At 44.7% G+C, this 22,136-nt stretch overlaps 1 protein-coding gene across 2 annotated transcripts in view; it reads left to right on the top strand.

Annotated features, from left to right (window-relative positions):
- The window catches only part of MINDY3 (MINDY lysine 48 deubiquitinase 3), a 115,687-nt gene extending 96,694 nt beyond the window's left edge, over positions 1-18,993 (top strand). For both annotated transcript variants that reach the window (XM_066584942.1, XM_066584943.1), the window contains exons 13-16: positions 5,903-5,975; positions 10,508-10,595; positions 12,588-12,659; positions 18,668-18,993. In XM_066584942.1, coding sequence (XP_066441039.1) covers positions 5,903-5,975; positions 10,508-10,595; positions 12,588-12,659; positions 18,668-18,814 — 380 coding nt within the window. In that variant the 3' untranslated portion in view covers positions 18,815-18,993. The remainder of the gene's footprint in view (positions 1-5,902; positions 5,976-10,507; positions 10,596-12,587; positions 12,660-18,667) is intronic.
- The last annotated feature ends 3,143 nt before the right edge of the window (positions 18,994-22,136 follow it).

Raw genomic sequence — 22,136 nt, 5'->3', positions numbered from 1 at the left:
GTACTGCCTCCAGGACTCCTTCTGTCATTTCTGTGGGCACTGGGAGTACTACCTCCATGAATCTTCCTGTCATTTCTGTGGGCACGGGGGAGTACTGCCTCCTGGATTCCTCCTGTCATTTCTGTGGGCACTGGGAGTACTACCTGCATGAATCTTCCTGTCATTTCTGTGGGCACGGGGAGTACTGCCTCCTGGATCCCTTCTGTCATTTCTGTGGGTACGGGAGTACTGCCTCCCAGATTCTTCCTTTCATTTCTGTGGGCAAAGAGAGCACTGCCTCTTGGACTCTTCCTGTCATTTCTGTGTGCAGCGGAAGTACTGCCTCCAGGACCCTTTCTGTCATATCTGTGGGCACGGGGAGTACTGCCTACGTGACTCTTCCAGTCATTTCTGTGGGCACGGGAAGCATTGCCTCTCGGACTCTTCTGGTCATTTCTGTGGGCACAGGGGGTACTGCCTCCTGGACTCTTTTGCACATTTCTGTGGGCACGGGGTGAACTGCCTTTTGGACTCTTCCGGTCATTTCTGTGGGCACGGGGAGTACTGCCTCCTGGACTCTTCCGGACATTTCTGTGGGCACGGGGAGTACTGCCTCCTGGACTCTTCCGGACATTTCTGTGGGCACGGGGAGTACTGCCTCCTGGACTCTTCCGGACATTTCTGTGAGCACGGGGAGTACTGCCTCCTGGACTCTTCCGGACATTTCTGTGGGCACGGGGAGTACTGCCTCCTGGACTCTTCCGGACAGTTCTGTGGGCACGGGGAGTACTGCCTCCTGGACTCTTCCGGACATTTCTGTGGGCACGGGGAGTACTGCCTCCTGGACTCTTCCAGACATTTCTGTGGGCACGGGGAGTACTGCCTCCTGGACTCTTCCGGACATTTCTGTGGGCACGGGGAGTACTGCCTCCTGGACTCTTCCAGACATTTCTGTGGGCACGGGGAGTACTGCCTCTTTGCTTCTTCAGGACATTTCTGTGGGCACAGGGAGTACTGCCTCCTGGACTCTTCCAGACATTTCTATGGGCAGAGGAGTACTGCCTCCCTGGTCGGTAATTGTGTAGAGACTTTTTAGGCTTCAGTTTTTTACTCTGATTAATTTCTGGTTCTTTTATGTTTATACATGTTCCTTTTGTGTTCACAGTATTTCAGTTTTTCGAGAAGCTTTTGTACCACCATATGGTGTAGCACCTTATTACGGAGATATTCTCCCTAGAAGCATACTTCTTATAACATCCGTGGGGCATGTGGAAAGCTGCAGACCTGTTCCCAGAGGAGGGTCATGGGCTCCTTTTATTAGCTTTATTGCAGAGCCTCTGAAGGGCTCCGACTGGTATATTACATTGTCGCCCAGCCATATGGCTGTGTCATGTAACATACACTGTAATTACCCTTCACCTTAAGATTTTGCTCTGCAAGCACATGGCCTCTGTTCTGTAAAAGTAACAAACATGATTCATTCAGGGAAATAAAAGTATTTTTCATAGCTGGTATCAGATGTTCCAAGCCAAAGTTTCCTAATTCCTCCTCCTCGGCACAGTCCTAACGTGCCGCTGTAACATATGACATCTGGACAGTTCATTTTTCTGTCCATTCATTTTCCCAATAACACATTAACATTGTTTGCTCTTGGTTCCTGCGGTCTGCATGTGAGCTCTCCACGAGAACTCGAGCTGACATAAGACTCCCATCGATGGATGTACTCTCATAACTGTACTAGAGCAGCAGGCCTAAAGTCTTCGGCAAATCAACCCAGTGGAGCCCTAGCCTAATTGTAGTAATTCTTCTTTCTATTTTTTTTTATATGTCGTCCGGCTGGCACAACAAGCAGTGCATGTATGCCGATACTTGAGAGCTTTAAAGGGGTTGTGCCAAGGTGGCATCCCCTGTACATTTGCCTTATTAGGACAGATAACATCGTAGAGCGGGATTCACTCCTCGGGACTTCAATCTATGACCGGAATGGGGAGCCTCTCTGTAAGAGTGACCCCAACCCAGGCTGACTGTACCATCCTTGTAATTACAGGACGGCCATTCATGTAAATGGCAACCCTGTAGTACTGCATTTTCTCCTGCAGCTGTTTTGCTGGCCATGGCTTCCCTGGCAAAATCAGCTGTTTGTCGGGAGCGGGACCAGGACCGCACGATCTGAAAAGGGTTGTGTCTGTTAGCAGAACACCTTTTTAAAGGAGTGCAAATTCTATTGATGAACTATCCTCCGGATAGGTCATTAAGGTAAGGGTGAGGAGAATGTCATCTGCAAACAAGCTGACTTTGTAATTTGGTTTCCCTATTTCGATGCCTGAAATGTTTGGGTTACTTCTTCTAATACAGGTATTGTCTGAGGTTTAGAGCAAGGACGTTTTAGCTGTGCAGAATCAGTAGACTGTAGGACGTGTAAGGCTGGGACATAAGCTCCGTGGATAACGGCTTTCTGTAGAACTGCAAAGAGAAACTGTTTGATATCCAAGGCTAGGACTACTACCCTGTTTCCCCGAAAATAAGACGCGTCTTATATTAATTTTTGCTCCCAAATATGTGCTACGTCTTATTTTCAGGAGGTGTCTTATTTCACCGCAGCAAATCCGGCCGTGGCCGCTAGTCCCTCAATTGGCCAGCTTTGTGGACGAAATTTCTCAGAAATCTCCTCCACATGGGACAGCAAATCTGTCACGGCAAAGCTGGGAGAAGCCGGTGTTGTGGTGCGGATTCACCGGCCACAGAAACGGAAAAGCGTGCAGCCAGGTCGCCGTGGGTTTTGAAGCAGCGCTTTCCCGGCGGAAATCTCGCTGTTTATTGCTGTGGCCAAACTGCGAGATTTCCGCTGGAAATACGCTCTGTGAGAACCCAGCCTTAAGAATCACACAGGGTGCCTGACCCACACACAGAGCCATAAAATAAGGCCTGTAAAGTAACGTACCTGTCTGCAGACAGAAGGTCCTGGACCACCTGTAAGCAGGGATGGTATTGCAGCTTCTGGCCACCAGGGAGAGCTCATCACAGCAGACGTGTACAGCAGGAACAGAACGTACAGTATGGACTTTTCCAGCTAGCAAGGGGAGCTCACAACAGCACACTCGTACAGCACAGCAGGGACAGGATAACCGCAGACTGTCTGCAGATCTACCTATACATCTGGAGGTAGGAGACAACGGGGATGGCAGCAGGGGACGGGCCTCTTGACTTGCCTGCACACTTTACTATGCCTTACTATCGGGGGGTGCCTTATATTTGGGACTTCTGAAAATTTCAGGGGGTGTCTTATTTTCAGGGGGGTGCCTTATTTTCGGGGAAACACGGTAGCAGGGTTTTTTGCAAATGTGAGGCGTGGATGAGATTGAGGATTTTTCTTACATCGTCTTGGACTTGACGAGCTGGGATAAAGCCGACTTGATCTCTATGTATCGGAGAGGGAAGAAATTAGTTTCCCATTAATTTTAATGGCAGTGAAACGCTCTAAGACTCTTCTGCACTGACAGAGGGCCGGACGCTTAGCTGATAACCGGCGATCCTGAGTGATGGGTCCCCGGCTATTAACTATCCATGACCTTATCTGAGGATAGGTCATCAATAGCATTGGCTCAGAAACCCCTTTTACAATAGTCTTCCACTGAATATCGTCCTTCGTGTGAAATTACTCGAATTCTGATTTGCCTCCATAAGTAGTGGAGTAAATTCATAATCTCGTTATTCCCACGGGAGAAAGTTTCTCAGATATACTGCTGGTATTCGTCCTCTACAGGCACGTATATAATTAATGGACAGAAGTACAGTTGAGGCATGGAATCCATTTGCTTCCCGGGCAAGTTAGAAATGGCAAGTAATGCTATAGGCTTCTGTATGAGGGTCTGCATAATGTTCTTCTCCTTAATGCAAATCAGGACTAGCACTGATGAAGCCAAAACATCTGGCAACACTCACACCGTAACATTGTGTCATTAACATTGCATGTTCCAGAGAGGTTTTCCTCCTGACAAGACCCACAATTTGTCTCTGATAACCGGGCGACTGCATCATAGCTTGTCTGTCACAAGTTGGGGAAGAGGAACACATGGTCCTACAGTGGTGGTAAAGTCATCCATAGACTCCCAACAGCTGGTCCCATTCCCAGTCACAACAAGCCTCGTTCTCACCATAAACAACCTGTAGATGTAAACTCCGGGGGCCACATGTCTTATAACCCCATCAATCTGCCTCACCAAACCTTAAAGATATTGTGATCTCTTTCGAGACGTGGCACTCCTGGAAATTGTCTCTGACAGCCATGTGTCATTGTTAATTACCTCTGAAATAATTTTAGGAACCTCTAGTAGACGCATCTTTTTTGGAGTTTTTTTCATTATGCGTCATATATTTTATGGTAGGTTCTGAATGGCAAATTTATCAGCCTATAGGTTGTCATCCGCCATTTCCCAGACTTTAGGCTAAAGTTGAAAAGTTAATTAAACTTTAAAGGTAAATTTTCTTAGGGAGAATGCTCCATTGTGTATTGAATTTATATACCTTTGCAAATGAGTGATTGAATGATCCTCCATAGCACCCCCTATTGGAAGGTAGCTGGCTTTCGTTCAATAGCTGGGGCTGCAGAGGAGTATTCCATTGCTCATGTACATTGCATGTTCTATATAAGACACTCTACACACTTGTGATGCTCTCCACAAGCAGAATCATTACTTCCACCCCCTCTCATCCCAATATTCGCTTTTTTTTCATAGCTGAGTTGTATGAGGTTAAAGTGACCCTCCAATTTCAGGAGAAAATCCTGTCCTGAGACTGGAGAGGCAAGGGGATATCCTCTGCAGTTGTTCTTCTCTCATGTCCCTCAGATCCGCTGGTTTCAGGTCTCATTTTCTGGTCTTGAAGAGGGCACATGCAATCTTCAGACTACCTAATGCCCCACAGTGCATTGATCTTGTTAGGCTACTAATGCACAATACTCGTATTCTGATTGGCTAGAGCCGCTCACGTGATCAGCACTGGCCAAGCAGAGTGCAGTCCACAGTGTGCATTAGGTAGTTAGAAAATTGCTGTGGCCGTCACATAATCAAACATTCAGCCAACATACCATAATTCATTAAAGATACATCAAATAAGTTAATAGATTATTAACCCCTAAATGATCCCCAGGGCAGTACTTTTGAAAAGACAGGTCCCTGCAGTTTACATTCTTGTCTTTACAAATGAAGGCTTCTCAGTGGGATTCAGTGTCCTGTAATGATGACTTTTGTTACCTATTATTTGTGACATGATTTATAAACTTATTTTAGGGGTATAATATGGGGTTAATAATTTGATATCTTTGATGATTTGACGTATTATGTGACATACTCATAAGGGATATTTGGCTCGTTTAAAGACTCGGTATATACATTTTAAATTGCTCATTGGGGTCTAGAGGTAAGCTGCCCCGATACTTGCAATCCAAAGGTTAGTATTGCTCCAAGGGGGTAGTGTAAATTAACCCTTTGCAATCCAATTTTGGTTTCAGGGTTTTCTAGGGGGGTTTCTCTTTCTGCCATTATACAATAGTGCCATCTGCTGGCTAGAGCCAGCACTGCAGTATTGGACATGCTGGAGAGGCTCCCGACAACAGAGCGGCCAGTGATATATAGTAAGAATACTCTGCCGGACGTCTTCTGAAATCAGAAGATGTACAGCCTTCAGTCAGAATGTCTTTAGACGTAGATTGGAAAGGGTTAATGTGTTGAAAAAAACTGTTATTAAGAACTGTTTAACCACAGTGGTGTTTTTGTGTTGTAAAAAAGTTACTTTTCTTTTCTGAATGTCTAAGTAATTTTTTAAGAATTTAAGAAAAAAATCCATGGGACAGGTAAATTAGCATTTCACTAACAAGTAATTGCCTTTCAAGCTGCTTACAGACTTTTTAAATTGTTTTCTTTAGATAATGGCTTCATTCCTGATGCTCTTCTAGAAGAGGTGATGAAAGCGCTGGATCTTGTATCAGAACCTGAATAGTAAGTACCTAATACATAGAAGTGGCATTTCCCACAGGATGCTGCAATTAATGACTTACTTGTGTGGAGCTTGGGGGGTAGATGCACTTTGAAGGGGATTTGTGGGATCAAAAGGGAACCAAGTCATGTAAAGGCAAAGACCATGTATTTGTTGTGTGTCTGTCGAAATATTGTATATCATAAAATTGTTAGCTTCAAAATTGGAAGCCTTAACCCTTTCCAATCCAATTTGTATCCTGGTTTTCCTAGGGGGGGGACTTACTCTTTTTCTGCCATTATACAACGGTGCTATCTGCTGGCTAAAGCCAGTACTGCATAGAGGTGACATGTTGGATAGGCTTCGGCAGCAGAGAGGCTGGCAATATACAGTAAGAGAACCCCGACAGGCGTCTTTCAACATCAGAGCTGTACAGCCTTAAATCATAATGTCTTCAGAGGTCAGACAGTGGATTGGAAAGGGTTAACATTGTTGCAAAAAACATGCAAAGTCAATGCCAAGGAAATCAATAAAGACCTACAAAAAATATCTTAAAGGGTTTTCTCAGTTCAGCCTCATTTAAAAAAAAAACAAAAAACACATATTCGCCTCCCCGCTGCTGTGCTTCTTCCCCACCGCGGCTCCGGACCTCGTACGTTTTGTTTATTCTGTCTGCAGTGGGTTGTTTATCAATGAGACTACTGCAAACAATAGCAGGCCCGACAGGGACATCTTCAGCTATGCCCCTTAAGCCTGCCAGAGGCTTCTAAACCATATGACAGGTTTATGAGATGTCACCAGTGACGTCATCGGTCAGATGCAGTGTTCTGGCACCACAGTGAATATGGTGATTTTATATAGTTTTGGAGGGCACGGGGACCTAAACCTACGTATAAAAAAAAAACTATGAAAACCCCTTTAAAATAAGCAAAATACAAAAATTTTCTTTCCGGAATGTTAATCTTTTTAATGAAAAGGTCTTACACCGAGCTGTCAATCGTTAAACACTATTTAGTTTTTTTTAAAGGGAATCTGTCAGCTTATGGGCTGAAAGTAGCTGGAGTTTGAGGATGTAGGTTTTATACTTACCTTTCCTGTCATTTCAATGTTGTCAGCTGTCACACCCACCACTAAATGCATTGAGCAGACTAGAATCATAGAATGGTAGAGTTAGAAGGGACCTCCAGGGTCATCGGGTCCAACCCCCTGTTCACGGGAGGTGGTGAGTTCTCCGTCAATGGAAGTATTCAAACAAAGGCTGGACAAATATCTGTCTGGGAGGATATAGTGAATCCTGCACTGAGCAGGGGGTTGGACCCGATGACCCTGGAGGCCCCTTCCAACTCTACCATTCAATGCAAGATTCACTAAATCATCCCAGACAGATGTCTGTCCATTGTTTGTTTTGAAGACTTCCATTGAAGGAGAACTCACCACCTTCTGTGGTAACCTGTTCCACTCATTTATCACCCTCACTGTCTAATATCTAATCTGTGTCTCCTCCCTTTTTAGTTTCATCTCATTGCTTCTAGCCTTTCTTTGTGCAAATGAGAATAGGGCTGATCCCTCTGTCTTTTTTTAAAGTGGGGTGCCCAGAACTGGACACCGTATTCCAGATAAGGTCTGACTAAGGAAGTGTAGAGGGGGATAATTACCTCACGTTCTCTAGACTCTATACTTCTCTTAATATAACCCAGAATTGTGTTACCTTTTTTGCTGATGCATCACACTGCTGACTCATGTTCAGTCTGTGATCTATTAGTATACCCAAGTCTTTTTCACATGTGCCGCTGCTTAGCCCAATTCCTCCCATTCGGCATGTGCTTTTTTTTCCATTTTTCTTGCCCAGTTGTAGGACCTTCTATGTTTAGAATGGGAGGACTATTTAGCACGTGCCATGTAGTCTGCTTAATGCATTCATTGTGGGGATTGACAGCTGGCAATGGGGAACGCAAATACAATGCTTTTAACCCATACTATAAACTTGGTTCATAGTAGCTGACATAGTCTCTTAAACAAAAATTTGAAAAATCCAGTTTTAGCTGATTTTTCAATGGGAAAAAAAAACACTTTGGAATCAGCGGGAATAATCTGCCATGTGAACATGCTCTTAACACCATAACGCTAAAGGCCATACATCGTCCAGCGGCAGGGTTTGTACGAAGGAGACCCAGGTCACTCCATATGGCTGACACCTGCCCGAAACAGCCATGATTGGAGAGAACTTTAATTGCAGCTGTTAACCATTTAAATGCCGCCATTAAATGGCCCAACAGAGGGAGTGAGCTCTGTCATCCAAACCTGTGGCAAATCTTGATAGAATGCCTGCAGAACTAGAATACACTGCAATACTGAAGTGCTGTAGTATATTGTGTAAGCAATCAATGACTGCTAGTTCAATCCTAAATGGAGTCTGAAAAAAAGGTACGTTTTTTTACCTTTTTTTTATATGGTACATTAAATTTAAAAAAGGCAAATCATCACACACAAAAAAAAAGACTTTTGAATCGTCGCATTTATGGATTTCCTGCGCGGAGTTCGTAGATCTTCGGTTTTGGTGTTCTATATTCTGGAAACTATTTTTCATATTTTTTTTCAAAATAACAAATGTGCCTTCAATTAAAAGAAGGGGAATGTGAGAAATAAATGTTACATTGTTTGTGTAAATACCTGAAGATGAATTGCACATGATGCTCTGTAGTTTGTGTAAATACAGTGCTTACAATAGACCAAGCCACATGTGACCCGTGCTTACAGCAAGCAAAGGCCTCCCCTTCCAGGGTTATGTGAATGGTCGGAGATTCTCACGGGTCTCTCATGCAGCATTATTGTTATCGGTGGACAGATGATTTCCCAGTATTTGTTCTCAATGTAAAACTTTCAGGAACGCAAGATAACCACTTGACCCACCTAGACCACTGTTTCCATGGCTGATTTTAATCTGCTGCTTTTTGTTTTTATATTTGATGACTATTCTGGGAAAATCGGCTAAAGAACAGAATCAGAGTTGAAACTTTCATTATTCTAGTGAATTGGGTCTTTTTGAACAGTAACAGTGCACTCTTTAGTGTAACACACTGTAATACTGCCCCACACATTCACAGTGCCCTCTTTGTATGGCAGCCCGCTTCTTCGAGGCCCTGCGCGTCGGCAGGGGCCCTGCGCGTCGGCGGGGGCCCTGCGCGGCGGCCCTTTTGCGAGGCCCTGCGCGGCGGCCCTTTTGCGAGGCCCCGCGCGGCGGCCCTTTTGCGGGGCCCTGCGCGGCGGCCCTTTTGCGGGGCCCTGCGCGGCGGCCCTTTTGCGGGGCCCTGCGCGGCGGCCCTTTTGCGGGGCCCTGCGCGGCGGCCCTTTTGCGGGGCCCTGCGCGCCGGCCCTTTTGCGGGGCCCTGCGCGCCGGCCCTTTTGCGGGGCCCTGCGCGCCGGCCCTTTTGCGGGGCCCTGCGCGCCGGCCCTTCTTCGTGGCAGGTCTTTTCATGTTTCTGTTATATGCTCAGTGCAAAGAAGTCTCTGCATTGCATCTGCTTGTGCCAGTCACCAGTGACGGGGGGGCACAAATGTGAATGGGGTGAGTAGGGAGCTGAAAGCACCATGCTTTCCCATTGCATTAAGCTGTATCTGCATCCTGAGCATGCACATACAATTGAAATCCGAAGAAGTTGGCATTGTTCCCATGCATCATGCATTGCATCCAGAACTTCAGCATCCCTCCCCATTGCAGTATAATCACATCCAGAGCTTCAACACCTCACACCTTGCTCCTCAAGTATTTGTTAGGTACTCAAACATCACCCTTGGCAGTAACCATTTGAAGAGCTCACCCCCCTCCCTAGCAGTAATCATGTTCAGAACTCACACTCGCCACCCCCTTCCCCAATAACAGTTATGTTCAAGCCCAGCAGTACTCATGTCATGGTCTCAAATGTCATATTTGTACACTATCTAGCTAAAATAATTGACGGGGGCAGAAATCATAGTTGTGTCCGTCTCTTAACTGAACACTGGTTGTTCCATCCTGATTCCATCAGGTTTCTGTCCTTATGCCATTTTCTGGGGTGGATACCTGAGATTGAGTTGGGGGGGGGGAGGGGGCTGCTGATATCCATATACATTGGGTTGTATACGTCTTAGTAAGATGAGCAACAATGTACAAGATGTGAATGAGTATATTTCGAGGTCGGCCTCAGGAACGGGTGCGGGGTTATGTCTGCTGCACTATTATACATACGCAGTAACACCAGCCCCTGGCTCGCCGCCCTCATGTCGTGCTGAGTTTCCAGCCCGCTCTCGCTTACTATACAATCTGTTTTTAGAAATGTTTTCCTAATAAGGTTCTGTCTCCAGAAATTATCATCAGTGTTTTGGTTTTAATCATAAGGTTATGCAGTCCGAAAATAAACCCATTTTGGCGAATGAGATGCCATTCAGATGAATGTGTCCTGGATTCCCAAAATAGAAGTGCATTCATTGGCAGCGACGAGCGCTGCAGTACCACATATCTCAGGAACGCGCGAGCCTCAACTTCCCTGCTTATTGTTTGATTCTCAATGTTTTCTAGTGTAAACCTCATGAAGACCAAATTAGACCCAGAAGGTCTTGGGATCATATTACTGGGCCCGTTTCTCCAGGAGTTTTTTCCTGAGCAGGTACTGTATATGGCCTTAAGTGCTTATGTTATATCCATACTTACTGGGTGCAGGAATATGTATGTAGCGGTATCATCACTGCATAAATATGGCAATATTGTTCCCTGACTGTCATATATCTATGCTCATTCGACCATTAAAGTGACCCTCCTCTGACAAAAATGGGACCTGGAATTCACAGATCTGAGAAATAAAGCTAATTAAAAATTTCCTACCGTTTTAGGTTTTACAGCTCCTATGCAAACTATATGTCTTCACGGTTACGAACAACAGGCAATCCCTGTGTATGTTGTCCGATCCTGTAATCGTATTCCCTTGTATATGTCCTCCTGACTAAACTACCAAATGTATATTCACATAAAGTAGGGGAGAAATGCAAGAAAGTATCAGACTGCAGGATCAGACTACACAAGGTTTGTTTGCTGTCTGTTGCCATGGATACTCATGGTTTGCATAGGTGCTGTAGGAACAAAACGGTAGAAAGTTTTTAAGGGTTTTGCCAAGATAAATAATCCCTTTTGAGCTGATCACCCCAAGTCCTGCTCTAGGCACCGCCGACAAACGGCTGATGTAACCGGGGGAAGAGGTGGCCAACAGGAAAAAAAAAAGCAGATGGTCGAATAGGAGTCCCCATTCTGGGAGACAGTGGGGTTACGAGCAGAGGACCCCGCTCTGACGGTCATATGCCCTATCAGGGCAGTATGAATAGGAGATGGCATCTTTGCCCAAACCCTTTGAAGACCTCTTGCAAAGTTGCCTCATTTTAGATATACTACGACAATAAAAACAAATCTGGAGTAACTTTCTAATATACTTTTGTGTTTCAATTCATTTGCATTTTCAACATTTCTGCTTACTCTCTGTGAATGGAGACCTTTTTTACATCTAAAAGGCAGAGATTAATGTTCAGTTGACGGTGGAACACTGATACAATGTAGCGAGACATGAACCTGTGTCATGTCGACCTGATCAGGGCAAGTGTCCATTCACTGACAGCAAGCAGAAGGCTTAAGAATTCTAATTCATTTGAAGCACAAAGTATATGACAAGTAAAAAATGTTTTATCTACATGCAAAACAGGAACGCCCCATAAAGCTTATCTATTCCAGTTTGCAAAAGCCCAGTCTGACAGCAATTCATTTAAAGGGTACTATTCTTGTTTTAAAGGGGTTGTCCTATTTCAGGAAGTTATTCCTTGTCCACAGGATAGATGATAACTTGCTGGTTGGTGAAAGTCTAACCACTGGTACCCACCCTGATGGCAAGATTTCAACCCCATACTTCCCAAGATTTTGGCAGCGATGGCTGCACATGCGCACTTCCACTCTTTACTTGGATGAGAGTTCAAATTCCAAGCACTTGGCAATCCCCAGCAGTGCCATTGACGTGAATGGAGTTCGCCACCAATGTCAAAACTTCTAAATGTACCGGGGGCAAAATTTTGAGGATCAGTGATGGTCCCAGCGCTTCGACTCCCATCAATCAGCAAGTTATTGCCTATCATGTGCATGAGGAGCAACCTGCTGAGGTAGGAATACCCCTTTAAAACTTTTGACATGTCATAGTGACGTGTCAGAAGTTTTGATAAATGGCGTCCAGGTGCTGAGACCCCACTTTGTTCACTGAAGTCACGGGACAGATATGCTCATCTGAGCGCTCTGTGCCCCCTGGCTCTGATTGGCTCTGCTCAGCTGATCCTCGTAGTGCCAAATGGGTGATCTACGGCCTTGTATACTTTCTAAGGATCTGTACACCACACTCTGAGCTGATCATAGCCAGAGGGGGAGCAACACTCAGCTGAGCACTCCTGACCCTTCCTCGGCACCTGTACCCCATGATCAAAACTTCTACCCAGTCAAAAGTTTTTCTTGAAACAGTAGGTCCCCTATAAGTGGGTGTGCTTTACTTGGCAGGTGGGGTGTAAATATTAGATGTAAATCCGGGGCTGAAACCAAAACTTCACTTTTTTTTTTTTTTCTTTTGACTTTTTAGGGTTCAAAAATCCCCGAATCCTTTAGTGTGTATCATTACAACGGATTGCGGCAGTCCAATCACAACGAGAAGGTAGGTTTCATGTGAAGGATGAGTTGTTCTTCTCGGACATGTTTGGTGGGCTCTGTAAGTTTTCAGCTGCGTGCTCGATGTGTCATCACACATTCTTATCTCCCAGCTTACATTCTTATGTTTCGGCTCATTCTTCCTTGGAAGAATTCAACAGTTACAAGTCTGTGGGGGAGTTTTGCAGCCGGACCTTAGTGAAAAGTGCAGGAAATGGAGAAATACTATTGCTGTTATCCTTGGCAATCAGATTTACTTAGACTTGTTGCTACGGGTAATTTTTTATTTCATTTTACTAGGTTTTAACACCCTTTTTTCAAGAGTCGGCCCCTGGCCTGCGTGTATTGTGTATTACATTGGCTACAGTTACCATCTCTGGTTACTAACCTTCAGCCGCAGGAATTGTCTCATCATGGCGGCCATCGTCAGAAGTCACCGCTAGCTCTATCTATACTTCCTAACATTTGTATCCTCATTCGTGGGACACGTTGGAGCTTTGCCTCCGATTCGTCCAGGAATGCCCCTAAAAACTCCCTAAAACACCCATCGGGAACCATTTTACGAAAAAAAATCCTGAAATAAACAGGACGGTTGAAGCCATGCCTATGTCTTTCCTTCAGGGCTCAGAAAGGGAAATATATGAGCAACCACAGTTGCCCGCTTTGATAGCAGCCAGTTGCCAGACTTAAAGGGGTGTTCCCATCTGAGACTTTTATCGCATATCCACAGGATAACTCCACCTCTGCGAACCGCAGCTATCTCCAGAACCAACCGCCCCTCTTCCACCCCTCCCGTTCACAAACAGCAGGCTGGTGTTGTCTTGGGTTGCGTTCACACGTGGCCAATTTTCTGCAGCAGAGAATCCACTGATTTCAGAGGGCTTCAAGGGTGCGAAATGCAGACCAAGATGGGGCATACCGCGTATTTATTCATGTGATCAAACAGCAGTAGAGCCACTCGCTTGTTTCATCACTGCAGAGCGCCTCGTACACAGGTATATTCCTGTTGTCACCATGGTGGGTCTAGTTGGGACTACCCTTTTTAAAGGGGTTGTGTTAAGATGGCTTTACCTGTTCATGTACACTTTTAGGGCATATGGATGTCATATAAGCGAGGTCTCTCACTTGGGACCCCTCTGTGTCTCAGAACTGAGAGTGGTTGGTGGACCTTTTGCTGTCCTCTTATTACAAGATGGCCATATGTGTGAATGGCCGTCCCATTTTACTACATTACCCCTGTAGCCACCCTTGCGGGGAAAATACCAGGCTTGCTGCAGCTTTACCGTGGCAAAATCAGCTGTTTGACGGGGGTGCCAAGAGTGGAACTTGGGGTGATCAGCTGATCACCCCAAGTCCCACATTCTCAAATGCGTTATGCATCCTTAATAGGGCCTATGTGTGGCTTATCCTGGGAAGACAAAATTGTATGTCCTAGAGTAGGGCTTCCTTCTCGGACCTTCCCTTCTCTGTGAGCCAGGTTGGAGAGCCACTTTATAAGGTTCAATTCACACAGGGCAGTTCGGTTGGAATAAAAAAAAAATGCACCAAAAAGTGCATTTGTAAAACTGTGTGCATTTTTTGCCACATTTTACTACAAACCTAGTAAAAACACACATGGTTTCACCAATACACTTTTTGGTGCAGTTTTTATTTCAACCAAATTGCCCCGTGTAAATGGAGCCTAAGAGTGGATCCTGCACAGGTTCAACTGGCTGCATTAAAAAAGTGACTGTTTCACATCAGGCGCTGATCTCGCAATAACTGCTTCCTTAATTTTATCAAGCTCATTGATTGTAAAGTCAAAAAAGAGAAAAGGACTATGTGTTTATGTAAAAAAGAAAATTTCATCCTACCTCAGGGAGGCGCACACTCTATACATCCTGTTACCCTGGGAGGAGCTTCATGCCTCACGGAGGAGCACACTCCTTACATCCTGTTACCCTGGGAGGAGCTTCATGCCTCAGGGAAGAGCACACTCCTTACATCCTGTTACCCTGGGAGGACCTTCATGCCTCAGGGAAGAGCACACTCCTTACATCCTGTTACCCTGGGAGGACCTTCATGCCTCAGGGAAGAGCACACTCCTTACATCCTGTTACCCTGGGAGGAACATCATGCCTCAGGGAGGAGCACACACATTACATCCTGTTACCCTGGGAGGAGCTTCATGCCTCAGGGAGGAGCACACACATTACATCCTGTTACCCTGGGAGGAGCTTCATGCCTCAGGGAGGAGCACACACATTACATCCTGTTACCCTGGGAGGAGCTTCATGCCTCAGGGAGGAGCACACACATTACATCCTGTTACCCTGGGAGGAGCTTCATGCCTTAGGGAGGAGCACACTCCTTACATCCTGTTACCCTGGGAGGAGCTTCATGCCTCAGGGAGGAGCACACTCCTTGCATCCTGTTACCCTGGGAGGAGCTTCATGCCTCAGGGAGGAGCACACTCCTTACATCCTGTTACCCTGGAAGGAGCTTCATGCCTCAGGGAGGAGCACACTCCTTACATCCTGTTACCCTGGAAGGAGCTTCATGCCTCAGGGAGGAGCACACTCCTTACATCCTGTTACCCTGGGAGGAGCTTCATGCCTCAGGGAGGAGCACACTCTCTACATCCTGTTACCCTGGAAGGAGCTTTATGCCTCAGGGAGGAGCACACACCTTACATCCGGTTACCCTGGGAGGAGCTATCTCATGGGCACCTAGCACATCTGTTATGATGGCTCTGCTCCAACCTACATGATGACCGTCCCATCTCATGATGTAACTGGAGCTTCACCTCACACAGACTTGGGGGGAGCCAGCAACTGGTTTCCAGTAACCTAGGAGGCGCACCACGATGACATATACTCCTCATTGGGAAGGGGTTAGTAATGTGATGAACGTATCCCTCTATTATTGGCCGTGTTACTGGCCGGGGTTCAGCGCTACATTCCAGCATGTAAATGATTAAGTGATGCTGTAACTGTGACAACAGGAAAAGATAAACAGGAGCGGCGCAGACGTTTAACGGTGATGTGACAACGCTGCTAATTATTTCACTTTTTTCATCTTCATGCCTTTGCGCAGACATCGGCTTTCGAGTTTTTTTGTTTTTTTTAAATAAAAACGCAAAGTAACATTTAGTAAGCGTTACAGACTAGAGCTGGAAAACGTATGGACTGGGAGGCGGTAGTAGGAAGCACCCCGTCACACTCCGCGCTCCTGTAGTAGCAGATGTCCTACAACTTGAGAATCCTTAACCCCTTCAAGACTGAACCTATTGTGGCATTAAGGACCACAGGAAATATATTTTTCACAACACTGCATTAAAAAAACTAAACTTTTCTATCTTTCCGGCGGCATCGCTGTATGAAGGATTGGTTTTTGCAGGATCAGTTGTCTTTTTCAAAGGGAACCATTTTGGAGCAAATGTAACTTATTGATTAACTTTTGTAAACCTCCTAGGAGGGAAAGACTGATCACAATGTCACCATCGTTTTTGGGGGTTTTTTTGCGTTTTAGGTGTAACATTCTTTACTGTTCGGCATAAATGGCATGTTACTTTTATTCTATTTATTAGATTTTTTTTTTTAGAGGACATCTGTCATCACATTTGAGCCCCATAAAAGTCATGGGGCTCAAAGGTGATGGGAATAGGGAGCGGTGTCCTCATGACGTTGGTGCGCGCACACAGCCTGACTCTTGTGCACACGCATCTCCCATTCATCTCCAAAGGATAGGGGATAAATTGCTAATTGGTGGGGGACTCGCCACTGTGTGCCCATACCCCCTTGTCCTCCTCACTGCGGGTTTACTGCACTCCTCGCAGTGAGTTGGAGAATGAATGGAGTGCTGCTACTCAATTAATTTTTAATGGGACTGCCGAGATAGTCGGTTATCTCCGTCCACCCATTTAAAATTAATGGAGCACCGACCATACATGCTCATCTGCGCTCCATTCACTGTGCATATTAGCAGTTTACGCTTAGGTTAAGCAGCGCTGCTGATTAGAGCCACCTGATTGGCTCTTCGGCACCACGTGACTACACAGCGCGCACGCGGATTGCCTTCAGCAGCCGTGCACTACACACTACAGTTAAGCAGACGTGCACTACACACTACACTGTAGCTGCAGGAGAAGAAGCCTCCCCACAGTGAGGACAAAAGGCAAGAACCCCCCCCCCCCCCCCCCCAATCAGCAGTTTATCCACTATCATGTGGATAGAGAATAACTTGTAATTCTGGTGCAACCGTTTTTTTATATACTAAAGTAAAAGATACAGTATACTGCAATACAGAAGTACTGCAGCATATCGTACATATGATTACATGTTCAAGTCATGTGGTTGGGCGAAAAAGTAAAATTACTGTTTGATAATTGAAAAAAAAAAATTGTAAAAATAAATAAAGTTTAAAGAGAAAAAAAATCCTATTTTTTCCCATAAGAATTAGAAAAAATAAAGGGGAAAAAAACCAGACTTGATGTTGCCATCACTGGACGTCCATTATTGGTTGTCATGTTTTAGCATTAGTGATTTTGTGCTTAATTGTCATTCCTCAATGGAGAAGAAAACAGTGGTGTTTGTGACAGACAGCACTACAAAATGTGGACATGGCTGGACCCCATCAGTGCGGGACCCTTGGGGGTCAACTGAACCGCAGAACAAACTACACTTTAGTGATAGGTTACTGCTAAGGGGTAGTGTTTCTATGGAGAATGGTCCATTAGAGCTTGTGTTTGACAGTTCCAATTTTAGAAAAACAGCGCTACCCCTGTCCATATCTTGCGTGTGTTATTGCAGCTGAAGCAATTTCACCTAAATAGAGATGAGCTGCAATCCAGACACAAGTCATGGAGCATGCGGGTATGACCTGGGTATCTCCTGTATATATTTATATATGACCAGCTGTTATAAGTTATACACCTCCCTGTATATAGTAATATGAACCATTCTGGTATAACCTGGGTATCTCCTGTATATAATTATATATGGCCAGCTGGTATAAGTTATACACCTCCCTGTATATAGTGATATGAACCATTCTGGTATAACCTGGGTATCTCTTGTATATAATTATATATGACCAGCTGGTATAAGTTATACACCTCCCTGTATATAGTGATATGGACCATGCTGGTATAACCTGGGTATCTCCTGTATAACTTATACCAGCTTTACATATATAATTATATACAGGAGATACCCAGTTTATACCAGCATGGTCCATATCACTATATACAGGGAGGTGTATAACTTATACCAGCTTTACATATATAATTATATACACCTCCCTGTATATAGTGATATGGCCATGGTATAACCTGGGTATTTCCTGTATATGATTGCACACTTTACACACAATTAAAAAAGCACATCAAAAACCTGCATGCAGTTTCTAAAAAGACGCATATATTGTTTAAATCTACGTGTGGTTTTTTTGAATACCACATGCAGTATTTAAAATGTGTTTTTTAATTAAAAAATGTTACAAAAAACATGAACTGCCTAAGGCGCTACAAACACATTTTTATGTAGTCCAGGAAATGAGTAATGTTTGGAAAGCTTATGCCAGATCATGGATGTAAATTCGTTTTGCAGCTGTAGGCAGCACAGTTTAGGTATGGGTATGGGTACAGGAAGAAGGGGGGAGCCCAAGCAGAATTTTTGCACCCAGGCCCCTGAGCCTTTAGTTACACCCCTGCCCTTGTCTGTAGGCTGTGTCTCATATTGCAGCTCAGCCCCATTGAAATTAATACTTGCAATACCAGATGCAGGCCATAGACAAGAGTGGCGCTGTTTCTGGGGGAAAAAAGTAGCTTTATTGTTTTTCTTTTTAAATCTCCTACAATACGACACTTAATAAGCAGAGAAAGAAGTAAAAAAATAAAAGTACCAAAAGTAATCAGTGCAGTCAGTCGCTCAATGCAGCCATAGTATGCGGATATTCCTATTATTAAATGATTTTTGAAAACTTCGTTTCATCCGAAGTATAATATTTACGTCACCTCTCTGTTTTTGTATTAAGGTCAGTTACATTGAAGGAACTGCCGTCATGGGTTTTGAAGATCCCAGACTACAGACAGACGACACCCCCATCAAACGTTGTCTACAAACCAAATGGCCGTACGTAGAGCTTCTCTGGAACACGGATCGGCCGCCATCATTAAACTGACTTTCTGAGCATCGGACCAATGATCAATCACTTCAAACGAGGCTACTTTTAAGGGACGCACACTGTTTACTATTAACTGAGAACCTCTCTGTTCGTAGGAAGGGTTGTGGTATCGATCAATGAATAAACTACAGTATAATGTATATACAATGCAAATACTCAACCTCTTGTTTATACCATTTGCATTCTTCTGTCTTCTTCATGGTTTCCTAAAGGGGGCGTCATTCTCTACGGAGGACAAAAAATATATATAACCAATGGACAGTAAGTATTAGTTATGCAATTGTGATTTGGGTAATTTGCGCAATTGTACTTAAACTTATCTGTACTTTTACAGGATGCAAGCAAGTCATTTTCATACGACTGTAATAAAAGTACACTTTAGCGCTCGTGTTATGGCCCTAAAATTTTGGACCATTTGTAGTTCTGCTCAACCGAACTTTAAACAGGTTGTATGGGACTTTTGTGATATTTTCTATTGATGATCTCAGAATAGGACATCAATAGATAATTGGTGGAGGTCCACTGCTCAGGATCCCCACTGATCTGTGATTCCCAGAACTGCAGTCAGTGCTGGAAGTAGATAGCGCTGTCTGTATTGCAGTGGCCCAGTTTGGTACTGCAAGCATAGCTCCGACTGAATTCAGTGGGAGCTGTGCTTGTTCTATAGTAATCAGCTGATCATCGGGGATCCAGAGCAGCAGACCCCTGCTAGTCAACAATAGAAAAAGTCCTGGATAGAGATGAGTGAGCACGCTCGGATACAGCAGTTACTCGAGCGAGCATTGCTCTTCTCGAGTAACTGCTTACTGTTCCGGACAGGAGTGAGATCTCTCTCTCTCCCTCCGCCCCTCTCTCTCCCTCGCCCCTCTCTCTCCCCCTCTCCCGATCCTGCTCGGACCAATAAGCAGTTACTCGAGAAGAGCGATGCTCGCTCGAGTAACTGCTGTATTCGAGCGTGCTTGCTCATCTCAAGTCCTGGACAATCCCTTGAAATCACTGTAGGGTTTAGTTCAGTAGTAACACTGGTCCAGGTTTTGCAGGCATAAAAAAAAAAGCTAGGCGGTATTACAGCTGTGTGACGGTGGCCTTAACCCAATATGCACTTATATTGTGGCCCTTCATCCAAATGTACTGTCTGAAATAGTATTACATGGTGTGAGACACTAGCAAAATTTCCTCTGTATGTGCGGAGCCACTTAAAATGGGGGGAGGGGATACAAATTTTGTATGTTAATTAATAATTCTATTAATCTGAAATTAATGGCAAGAAGCATAGAACAGATTACTATATCCTGTGAGTGATCATTAAAGGGGTCTCTGCCCCTTAAAAAAAGGGGCTAAATTCTCTAGAATGTAAAAAAATTGTAATATACACACTCTTTAAATTCTGCTGATTCTCCAGAAAGGATGATGATTTGTTCAAGGACCACTGTGACAAGGCCTCTATGGATGACATCATAACTATATAATGACGACACAGTAAGTGGCCCTGGCAGCAGGAGAGAAGGATTGGCGCAGGTTAAACTTTGAGTTTATTACACATTTATCATCTCTCGTGACTTTTCTGCTTTGAATGTTTTTTTATGAGGAAGGATAATATTTACGAAGAGTTCCTTGTGTTCCTCCTGGAAAAGTCTGAATACAATGGCAACTGTGTGTTTCCACTGCTCTTGTCAATAGGATGTGTCCCTACAGTCTTAGGGCCCTTTTTATATGGAACGATTATCATTCTGTTTCTTGCTGGATCGTACAAAACTGAACTATAATTGTTCAGTGTAAACACTGCCAGCGATTGAATAGCGAATGATAATTCATTTGATAATCGTTTGTCTTGCAGACCTACAAATCAATGTGTAAATGGGCCGCAGTTCATCTATGATATAATCAACAAAATAATTGCCTCTTATCAAAGCTGGAGAGGACAGACAAGTTTTACTGAAGGGGGGTAGCTATGGCCCCTTCTACACCCTCACTGGTATTGACAATAAGCTGATCACACACAGTTGCTTTTGGGGCCCTTGAAGCCTCCATACATGTTAGTGTTTAGTTGTTAAAACCCCCTGACCCTATAATGTGTATGGGGGCCACTCAACTCTCTCCTGACAGAAGATGTCGGTGGGGGTGGAGATTTGTGGCACTTGAATTTCAGTCACCAATTCTTTTGTTCCCCTGGAGCTGTCTGGCTGCGGCTTACCTCCCTAAGCATACGAACACTTAGCACAGCCAGACATTCATGTATATGGTAGGGCCAGGGAAAATAGCTGTTGGCCCAATGCTCGTTAGAGCGACGGTTATGTGTGATCAGTTATAATCTCTGGTGGAACCTGAAACCAAGTATGCAACTCCCCTGCAGCGCCACCTGGGGGGGACATAAAGAATTACATAGTACCCATTAAAATAAAAGGGGTGTCTGTAGTACCCGGAACATCTGTGTATCGCACAGAGGAGCCAATAAGCTAATGTGTCTGACTAACAGGGTATCTGACTATGGATTTTCTAAACCAGACATCTCGGATGCGTTTATGTATTCCTAATGCGCATGAGTGTCCTAACAGCCAGTTTCCTTACCCAAACTCTTAAGTATCAGGGTGCATTCACACAAGCGTATGCGTATATAGGTGCGCACAAAACCGCGTAAACACGTAGGCGTACAAACGCGTGAATGCAGGTCCATGTCCATTGACTTCAATGGGGCCACGGCTGCTGCAGGGCAACCCCTGCATTGATTTTTGGGAAAGGGCTTGAAATATAAGCCCTTCCCTGAAAATCATCCCTAGTTTGTGTAAAAAAAAACCAAAACATATATATATTCACCTCTCTCTCCTGCTGCTGTGTAAATATTTCCCACTGGGAGTAAAGAATCCCCTGTCACAGCTGTAACAGAGGATTTCGTAATCTCTGCAGGGAGTCCCCTTGTCACCGAACACTGTAACAGTACTGTCACAGTGTTCAGTGACAAGGGAACTCCCCGCGCGGCTAAAGAATTCCCCTGCCACAGCTGTGGCAGAGGATCGTGATGTTCTCCCATTGCTTTCAATGGGACTGGCACTTCTGCAGCCCAATTGAAAGAAATGGGCTGCCCAATTAAAATAAATGGGCTGCCCGCAAGCCCTACAGCGATTTTTCGGGGAAGAGCTTTAACTATAAGCCCTTCCCTGAAAATCATTCCTAAAATATGATGATAAAATATATATACTCGCCTCTTCTCAGCTGCCGGGCTCCCATGCGTCCAGCCTGTCTTCTCCGTGCACTACTCTGAATCTGTTTCAGCAGGCGGGGATTTAAATTTCCCGCCTGGTGAAAGGGCTGTATCTGATTT

The sequence above is a fragment of the Eleutherodactylus coqui genome, chromosome 12, assembly GCF_035609145.1.
Source record: "Eleutherodactylus coqui strain aEleCoq1 chromosome 12, aEleCoq1.hap1, whole genome shotgun sequence".
Lineage (NCBI taxonomy): Eukaryota > Metazoa > Chordata > Amphibia > Anura > Eleutherodactylidae > Eleutherodactylus > Eleutherodactylus coqui.
Note: the sequence above shows the minus strand (reverse complement) of the source record. Positions and strands in the feature narration are given on the sequence as shown.